This window comes from Teleopsis dalmanni, chromosome 1 (genome assembly GCF_002237135.1).
Source record: "Teleopsis dalmanni isolate 2A chromosome 1, ASM223713v2, whole genome shotgun sequence".
Classification (NCBI taxonomy): Eukaryota; Metazoa; Arthropoda; class Insecta; order Diptera; family Diopsidae; genus Teleopsis; species Teleopsis dalmanni.
Window position 1 is genome coordinate 52,655,465 of NC_051846.1, and position 11,158 is coordinate 52,666,622.

The 11,158-nt window shown below is 28.7% G+C and overlaps 1 protein-coding gene across 1 annotated transcript in view; it reads left to right on the plus strand.

Moving 5' to 3' along the window:
• Positions 1-10,564, plus strand: part of LOC119668335 (iroquois-class homeodomain protein IRX-2) — a 41,080-nt gene extending 30,516 nt beyond the window's left edge. Inside the window, exons 3-5 of the mRNA XM_038077807.1 lie at positions 1,147-1,247; positions 7,838-8,136; positions 9,051-10,564. Of these exons, the coding sequence (XP_037933735.1) occupies positions 1,147-1,247; positions 7,838-8,136; positions 9,051-10,021 (1,371 nt within the window). The 3' untranslated portion in view covers positions 10,022-10,564. The remainder of the gene's footprint in view (positions 1-1,146; positions 1,248-7,837; positions 8,137-9,050) is intronic.
• Positions 10,565-11,158: the final 594 nt, after the last annotated feature.

Here is an 11,158-nt window from a genome sequence, read left to right on the forward strand (position 1 = left end):
TCATGGAGGATCACCCCTATGTTCAACTATATAACATCTATGACAGATTTTAAGTTCCTTAAAACATATCAGTTTTCACTTATTGCTTATATGAATTATTACGGGTTTACTGACCGATCAATGTAGATTAAATAATCACATATATTAGTAAGGAATTCAAGCCACCTCAGACTGCAGATACTGTTTAGAAGAGAGAGAAATTGCATACCATGTGCTTGGCGTGTGCCCGGCACTGATGCACAAGCGGAAGAAACACCTAGGAGGATATTTCATGGATCATAAGGGTTCAAGACTAAGAATCTTTAATATACTGCCTTTCATTAAAGATCTTTTAGGTCGCAGTGCACGATACCTTCTTTCAATAATACTATATGAATCCTAATACTTTTAAAACTTTTGTTAAAAACTGTACCTTTCAATTGGTACTACGTTTTTAAAATCATAATCGCAAAGGTTTCTTTATTACATTAATTATACATAGAAAATATAATGTCAAATGTCAGATATAAATTTTAATTGTTATCATTTTGCAAGCGTCGCTTAACAAATGCGCAATGTTTAACAATACAAAAGTTGTGAAATTGTTAATCAGCAAATGCTGTATGAAATGATTGTGATTTCTACGCAAATTGTCACCAATAATTAAATAAAATAATATAATTAAAAACTAAAATAACTAAGCTCCATGTTAGATGGTTTAATGTGACTTCTTATCAATTTTATAGACCGCGATATTTTCGAAGTTTGAACGGCTATATTGAAAGATGCGCAAATTATGAGCAACAAAAACAGAAAAATGTTTTCTGTGAGTTGTGTGTTGTAAGGTCACGTTAAAGTCACCTATAACGCGCGACAGATCTGCGATTATACATTCCTTTATGAAAAGTCTATATAAATATATAAATGTGAATTTCATATTAAATAAAATAAAAATAAAGACATTTTAAGTTGATAATAAAATTCTTTATGGTTGTATATTTGTATTTTATATTAATGATTTGTTAAACATGATTTTAATTTAATTTAAGTTCAAGGTCTCTGAATTGAAGCAAAATATATTATTAATAATTTTTACAATATATACTTTATGTTTAAAGACAAATAAAAAGAATTTGTTAAAAATAATATTTTATTTATTTTTTATAGGCTGGCTTGGATTTAAAAGAGAATTTAATGGCTGGTGGTGCACCTTGGCCATACACATATCATCCTTACGATGCTGCCTTTGCTGGTTATCCATTTAATAGGTAAATTTTAAATTACAATTATATGTATACTATATATTTTGTAAAAGTGTATAAGTTGCTTGTAAAGTTCTTGTCAAGCAATAAGATATTTGTTGGTTTAACGCTTTAAATATTAAAGATTCATTTAATAGTAGTTGTTCTTACGTTTCTTGGCATACTCAAACTTTACCATTAACTTGACATAAATAAAGCAAAGATAAATTAAATAACAACATTTTGCTTTTAAATACATATATACGTATATAGTCATCATCAGCAAGTTACACTGCTTCCTTTTAAGGTTGATTGTCACCCTGTCACAAATATGCTGCTCGGTTAAGGATTTGCCTCAACATTGGTTTGGGGTTTGTTGAGTTATAAAGATATTTAAATGAAAATTGTAGCAGATGATTTTATTGTAACTTGTAAATATCTTGTCAAGTTTTTGTCTCGCACATATAACTTCCTTATACTTTTGCATATAACATATATCAATTTTAATTCAACTTGATTCCGTAAAACTCATAAAAATAATTTTTTCTTTCTTCATACATCTCAAAATGTAAATGTATACCCTTGAGCATTAACGCAAGTAAAAATAAACTTAAAAGTAACTACATTTTAATGCATGACTGTATATAAAACGCATATACAACATTATCCAACCGCCCTCACACGCTACGAAAATATTGATCATAATCTGCTAAAAAGTAAATACCGCCGCCAATATCAACAGCAGCTAAAGTAATTACCGCTGGCGGCTTATAATGGCGCCAATTGATAAAAATCGACGTTTAATTGAAAATGGCACAAGATTTGCTGCACAACATGAGAGTAAATCAAAACAAAAAAAAACGAAAAAAAAGATACAAAATTATTTTACTAAATGGCCTCTTGAGTATGCAAAAACCCACGCATTTTTTTTTTGCTTTACTGGCAGTCTAAGCAAAGTAAATAAAGTAAAAGATACAAAATAGCAAAAATGTATTTTGCTAACAATTTGTCAATAAGCAGTAAATAAAAAAGAAGAATTTTTTTGTATAATTAATTAAAAAATTAAAAACATAAAAAAAGTACAAAAATAAAAATCATCAATTGAAATTAAATAGCATTTCAGCATGTGATGTGCTTAGCATAAAAGTACTTCAAACAAAAGCAACAGCAGCAGCAAAAGCAAATGCATAAATGCTGCGTTGGAGTTCGCACGTTTTTGCACACATAATGACAAAAAATGCATCTTTTCAATTGGCAGTAGTCGGCATATGCAGTTGTTGCGTGAGTTGCATTTTAGATTTTTATTACAAAATTTTGTCTTATATTTTGTTTTTGTAAATAATAGCATTTATTATGTGCAAATATGCTACTGACGTCAAATTATAGGCTTGAATTAAACGAAAGCATAAGAAATTTATCTAAAGCAAGCAAGCAAAACCATTTTGCTTTAAAAGCAAACATTTCCATGCGTAGTTTGTATGGATTTTGTATGGAGTTTGTAACAGCAAGTGTCGTTAAGGTATGCAATATGTATACATTTAAGATACAGACGAGATATGTATTGAAAATTTACTTAATATATTTTTGTAAATTAAAAAAAAAATTATTTCATGAGTAGATTATCCTAAAAAACTGGATAAAATCTAAAAATCCTAATAATGTCTGACACATTTACTGTAAATATGTGTACGCTGGTTACGAATGCTGCAGATAAAATATTTTAATAAATTAATATTGTAAGTAATGTAATGTAAATATTTAATATTATCCTCCACTTATGCATACTTAACTATGTTACTCCAATAATTGTTAAATATTTATATAAGTACGTACTTTATAAAGATTGCAAGTTTATGAAATATAACTAATTTCTAAACATTACAATATTTCTGTTAATAATAAATACAAATCATATAAGATCTGTTTGGCATTACTAAAAATATAGTACATAAACACACTAGCGGGTAGCACTGGATAAAAAAGTTACTAAAGGCATGTTATATTATATAGAAGTTTAAGTTAAGGTATCGTCTTTTCTGCTACTGACCACTATTAGTCAGAATGAGTTGCATGTAAGTTGAAGAACTTTACATGAAAAAATAGCTATATATTGTTTTTAAATAGACACACAGACAAGCAGATAGAAATAGTTAAGAAAGATACTTAAGACGTGTTATATTATATAGAACTTAAAGCTGAAATATCGTCTTGTCTGCTACTGACCACTATTAGTCAGAATACGATGCTATATAAGTTGAAGGACTTTTCATAAAAGAATTACTACACATTATTTTACTCTCTTACTCTATTGCTTTGAATCTGGACATATCAGCAGATATAAATCATTAAAAAAGATACTTATGCTTTGTCATATTATAAGAGATTCAAGTCGAAACGTCATGTTTTCTGCTATTAACCACTATTAGTTAGAATAAAAGTTAATGGACTTTTTATAAAAAAATTTCTATATAATATATTATTTATGTATAACCGAGACATAGATTTTTGGCATGTGGAACTTTTATTCTCTCATTTTTGTGCTATGTTGTAGTATACTTAGGTAACACTCTAATATTTTATGTTTTGTATGTATACATGAGCATTAAATTGAGCACTGTCTGCTTGAATGAGTGAAGTGAAGTGTTTTACTTTGTTATTGCGAATTATATGAGTTCTATTTATTAAGACAACTTATATGTTATGTGATAGTTTTTATGTAAGACTACATTTCTTTAGCAAACAAATTACTTACATTACTTAACTACATTAACCACATTACAATAATTACATAACTTGAAAAATAAATTTCATATCATAAAAAAATATTAATATGAATAAGAAAATTCAAATGTATGTTATATACATACATATACATATTTATTATGTATTATATATATAAAATGTTGACTACTAACCAAATTAAATTTAATTAAAAATACAAATAAATTTCAAATTTTAATGCAAATATTTGAACTGTTTATTACAATTTTCTTATGTTTCTTTAATTTTTTTTAAATTATTTTTTTTGTAAAATCTATATAAAAAATATAACAAAATGGCAACTTGTCATATTTGACACATTAAAGTTAAAATTCAGGTATTTTTATCTTAATGCATACGTTTTTTCTGTTTATTTATTTTCATTAATTTCGGTTTACCCAAATATTTTTCTACAGATAAAATATTTTGATTCATATTTTCTTATTTAAACTAAAAAACTATGCAAAATTTTAAAGCTGACAAAAGATATTTGTTATTTTTAAACGAATTTACATGGCTTTCATATAATTTTCTGTATTAGTGTAAGTTTTATAAATGGTCGATGTCATTGTAAACACCTACATCATCAGTTCTAAATGTTAATCTACAATGCAAAAGTAAAGGCTTATGAAAAAGTTGCTGCTTTAAAAAAAGTTGAAAGTCTTTAATAAAATTAAAACATTTAATGCTACATTTAAGGTGCATATTATGTGTTCGTCAGAGCAACTGAAACTATTTGTTTCTTAAGTAAAAGAATTTAAATTCTTTGTGTGAATATTTTAAAATCAGAGTTATATTGCATTTCAATAACTTATTTTATTTTTATATGATAAGGAATTTTTAATATTTTTTCAACTACTTGTATAAAGTAAATCAATTAGTGGGATACAAAAATAACAAAGAGGCATATTAGATGTATATAGTAAATCAATTAGTGGAAAAAAAAAATAGTAAAGAGGCATATTAAAAACTATTACTAACACATAGCTATATTAAAAACTACTACTACTAAATAATAAGAATTTTGTAAGGAAAGCTGAAAAAAACCTAGCTATAACAACGATTCAATTCGTTTATGAAAATACTTATCAATATAAATTTCGTTTTTTACAATAATTATTAAGTATTAGTTTCAAACTCACTACGGTTTTATTTTGTGCCAATTATTGTATGCAATTTACATGCAAGTATATCTATAGCGCATGTGTTAAGTTAACGTCGACCAACCTTACTTTTTTGTTGACTATACTAACTTCTTCACTAGCTGTAATTTTTCAATTTTGACGCTACGAAGTAGTTAATTTGCATATAGTGAATTTTAATTTTTAATTTGGAATTACTTTATATAAAAATAATAATAAAAAGGTACAAAACATTGCCATAAGTAGCAAATTTTTAAAATTGTTTTTTGTGCAGCTGCAACCCACGCACACATACTATACGACTTATTAAAACATGAAAAGAGGAGTGTTGCATGCTAACAGAAAAAAAGCCTTTCCGTATACGTTGAAAGCATGAATTTAGCAAATTTTCGGTAGATCGAGGGTTAAGCTAAAGAAAATTATATGCAGCACTTGCACAAACATGGCTTATACGCTGTTAGTTTTAAACGTTGAAACCATATAAATTGTGCAATGAACCTTAAAGTCATACCAAAGCATTTAACATTTAACAGCAAAAAAAAGAACAAAAAAGATAATAAAAATGAAACAACCAAAATAAAATACACAAAAAAAAAGAGAAACAGTAATAATTGCCAATGTCATTGCAAAAACAAAACAACATAATCGTATAAAAAAAATATATATATATATAAAATAAACTGCAGCAATTATGCGGTTTTGTAGAATTTTAAGCACATACTCCATGGTTCATCATAGCCCACCCACAACAACACAACAGCACAACAACAAATAACAACTGAAGCAGTAATATCAAAATGTACAAAAATTGCAGCGTAGAGTGAAATTGTGTTATTGACCAGACCAGACAAGCCACGCACAATATTCCACCGAACCGTACTATATTGAATTGAACTCTGTAAGCCTCTTTACCATGCCAACAACTATGTACTACTACTACTGCCAATTACCGACCAGTCAACCCATTAAACAAGTTTATCCGCCGGTCAAATAGCCGCAAAAGCGATAATAAGCATATGTTGCAGACATGCTTTGCGCTATTCCCTGCCTCACTTGGCAACAATGTTTCATTGAAAATGCGAGTATTTTGTACTTTGTGTATGCAACAATTGCTGTTAGCTGCCAAACAAGCAACCCATTTGTGGGTGTGTTTCGGCTACTGTGGAGTGTGTACCTTTTTTTTACAGAATGTTATTATTTTAATATAAAATTTTCTTTTTTCAATTTCATAAAATATGCTTTATTTATTTTCGTTTAAAATATTAAAAAACCACAAATTGCAAGTAAACGTTGACCAACCAATTGGGGTAAGTGATAATAATTGGAACCACATAATTACAGTTTGTTTCATATGAGAGTTAAGTACTTTTCATATGTTAACACCATTATAAACTATAATAAATTCAAGAAACCTGAAAATCCTTTTAGTTTAAATATAGAATAGTAAAGAATTTACTTTCGTAACAGTAGAAATCATTATAATGTTTAAATAAGAATAATGATAGATTAGTAGAAATTTATATAGCATAGATAAAAAAAATAACAAGTATCTAACAGATTTCATGAAGTCTGTTTTTATATTTAGCGATATATTGCATTTTATGAAACATGTATTTCTGATACAAAAATTATACTCACTCATTTAATAAAATTATTTTTTCCTTCATTAAAAAATAAGTCCTTCATTAAGAATTTGTGATAGTTTTTTGAGATGATCGAAATTCAATTTAATTCCAAGAAGTAAAATGTAGCTTATTCTTAATAAGCCATATATTATATAATATTAATATATATATTATATTAATTATATTATATTATATATACTATATTAATATATTATATTATATATAATATTATTATAATATCTTATAATTATAATATCTTACATATTTGCACACTAAAATAATTTTAATTTAGAATATTGTTAATAATAAAAAACGATATAAATGGAATAATAGTGATTGATAGTACTTATCTTCTTCTTACATAGCTGTACTGTAAAATAATATTAATTTTATTAACAATAAAAACATATACTTTGAAAAAAAGTTGTTGCCAATTCTTCCCTTTTCTCTTGTTCTTGAATAGGTATAAGATAAAATAAATTTGATTTAATTAACATTAAAAACTAAAATAAATTGAATAAAAATTTGTAATATTAAAATCGCAAATTTTAATTTTAACAATTAAAAATTTAATAAAATTTTAAATATGCTTAGCAATAACTTTTGTGTTAACAATATCAACAGCATGACACCGTGTCGTATACATAATGTTGCAAATAAAATTGCTGCAACACGACAGCTGCTTTTAACTGTCGTATTTAAATAATATAAACAGCAATAATATGTCGACAATAAACACACAATGCAAACGACAATGCCAACACTAACTCCAACAGAAACACCAACAGCAACACTGACATCGACACTGATTGCTCTCGCAATAGCAACAAATTAATAATAACAGATTTTAGTATATTAACACATTGCTGCGACCCCCCAACTCAACAGCGAATTTCATGCAATTGCTGTGTTTAATCGTCTTATGTCGCATTATATTTTATTGTAATCACCTGCAAATGTTCTGTTTCTGCGACTTTTTGTTTTTGCTTTTTTGATAATGTATTTTAATTTTCATTTTCTTACATTACGTTTTATACTTTTACACAACCCTTTCTACAAGATTTCCGTTTCTCTTTTCTTATATTTCTAGTTATGGCATGGATTTGAATGGTGCAAGACGTAAGAATGCCACCCGTGAAACGACTTCAACGCTTAAAGCATGGCTAAATGAACACAAAAAGAATCCCTACCCCACAAAGGGGGAGAAAATTATGTTGGCAATCATAACGAAAATGACACTGACGCAGGTGTCGACATGGTTCGCAAATGCGAGAAGAAGACTGAAAAAAGAGAATAAAATGACATGGGAACCAAGAAATCGTGTTGATGACGATGACGCGAATATAGACGACGATGATCATAAAAGTACTGATGATAATGATTTATTGGGTAAGTTTAAATTATTCATTTATACATAGTTTATACAAGATACTAATTTTACACTAATCATACACTAATTGCTCATATATATAAGGTTTATAAATACTTTTCATAATCATATTATGTTCTCTTTTATTAAGTTCTCATTTATTATAGTACTTATTTACATATTATCTTATTATTTTTAGTCTAATAAACACACTAGACATTCTGTGTGAAGTTATAACATTATATTGTGTATACCAAATACTATTAATCAAATACAATTCATTATCTTTTTTTTAAACACCAAGTTTTGATAATATCTATTTTCTTTTCTTTTTTTTCAATAAACAAATAGGTTCTAATAAAAACAAAAACAAATAATTGATGTTTCCCATGCAAGTTAATTCAATTCTTTGCTAGAATAGCGTATACATTTAAAAAAGGTTTTATACTTTTTTGGATTTCTATAGACTGGACTTTGTTAATGAGCTGGATATTTCAATTATATAACATAGTATTTTGTACATCATAACAATTATTCTTTTACCTTTCAAACACTGTTTTGGGAATAACTTTTTGCAATAGTAATATAGACAATGCAAATAGGAAGTTTGCAATAGTAGTTTTATCACATAAAATACAATAATATATTACCGATAACAATTAACCCTTGGCATATAGTTAATCTACGACAGCAATTCTAATAGAAAAATTAATGTTTGTAATTTTACTGTACATAATTAGTACAATTTTAATAGTATAATTAGTAATTTCCTTAGTACAGAGGAAAGAGAATTTTTATATATCATAAACATATATTGTCGATTTAGGTATTGCAAAAATCCACTACAACGACATTTCAAATTATTAAAATAATTAATATTTTTATAACAAGAATTTTTTTTATTTTTTTAAATTTTTATTTCATTTTCTTTTAGATGCTAAAGATTCGGGTCTGGGCTCCACTGACGATAAGGACCGTTCTGGACGACTTGGTGATATGCTTGGCGATCGACCTGGTGAAAGTAATAACAGCGAATGGTCTGGTTCAAGACCAGGTTCACCAAATGGCTCCCCAGATTTATACGATCGTCCCGGCATGCCTGGTGGTGGTCATCCACTCTTTCATCCCGCCGCTTTGCATCATCACTTTCGCCCACCTGCTGGTTCACCACCCGATATTGCTGCTTACCATCATCACCAACAACAGTTACTACAACAACATCAACAAGCGCAACAAAATTCCCTGCATTCAGCTGGTGTCAGTACCACTGCAAGTTTGGCAACTAAACCTCGCATCTGGTCTCTGGCTGATATGGCATCCAAAGATGGTAAGGATACAATTAAGGATAGTCCCCCTGGTAGTGATTTGCCACCTACACATCCTGCACTTTACGGTCATCCTGGTCAGCATAATACACCAGGCAAAATTTTATCACCTCTAGCAGCACGCATACCAAATTATTCACCATATGTGCGTCCCGATTTATATCGTAGCTTTTATGGTCCCTCTGCAGCAGCACATTTAGGAGGTCCCTCACAAGAATTTCTAGAACACCAAAGAACTTTCGGTGCTAGCCTAGCAGCACATAATGGTCTTAGCATGAATCCGTTACTGTGGAAAGCGGCTGTTACAGGCGCAGCAGCCGGACCACACTTTGCACCATTAAGTCTTACAACGAACAATCATCCGCAACAGATAGCACCACCTGCTGGTGCTTCACCATCAGCATCCAGTACTTCGTCATCAATTGGTTGTGATGTTGTGCAAACGCCCACTAGTACAGCACAGCCACCCATGCATCATTTAGGACCGATATCAGGTAATTCCACCTCCTCATCTACTTCATCGAATTCAGGAAAATTATCTCCTGGTATCAATGTGACGTCGTTAAGTGGTAAACCATGACATTCATCGCCTACACCACCTTCGCCTACTGCACACAATATCAATGCGGCAACAGCAGCAACAAATTCATCACCAATTTCGGCCTTTCGTTCGCTCATTGCATTTCGCGAACAGCATTTGCAACAGCAAGCACCAAAGCTAACGTTGAGGCCATAAGCCCACTGCAGTTTGTCATTACAAATGTGTGCAGCAAACGTACGTAAGTGTTTAAATGTGTAGAAGTGTGGATGAAATTCTAGAAGTGTGCTATAAGGCGAAAATTAATATAAAGAAATTTCGGACAATAATTTAAATGTGATTTTATAATTTTAAAACAAAAAAAAATTTTATTTAAAAAAATCTGCGTAATTTATTACACCAAAAATAGGAGTAAAATTGATTTTATGTTTTAAAGTTGTTGGCAATCTCATGTCAACGCAAACATAAAAATTGAGGCACAGCAGGCACAGTGAAGTCTTCTTCGTTTTTGAAGGGCAAAAGCAGCTATTTAACAACATTTTATTGTAAATAAATTTGGATTTAAAATTATATAAATATAAATAAAAGAAGCATAAAATTTTACCATTGAAAATTTAATATATAAAAACTTATGCAATCAGAGCTTATAGTAATAATAGTATAAAACTAAAAACAAAAACAAAAACAAAAACAGATGAAACAAATGAAACAGACCACAACTAATTTATTTATTAAATGGCAAAAATGTAATGAAAGTATTAAATATTTTTCGAAGTGCACACATTATAGTTGATTTTCATTATTAACGAAAGGCAAGTTTAATTACTTGCACCTACAATATTTTAATTTAAATGAAATAATACCAAAAACAAAAACACTTTATGTTGTTCAAAGATACTTCAATTTGTGTTTTTATATAATTTTTTAAGTTCCCATGCAGGAGGTAAGGGAAATATGCAAAGTAAATACATTTATAATAATAGTAAATTAATTCACGAATAATGAAAAAATAGTAAAATATTTTAAGCAAAAAGTAGGAAACCTTAAAAAGATTTACTTGTGGATTGTGTTTTTGTTTGTTGAATTCAAACTCACCTCAATAGAATAAAACTCACCATAGACCCACGCATGCAATATTATGCAAATGAAGGAAATTAAAGCCAAAAATGGCAACACGCA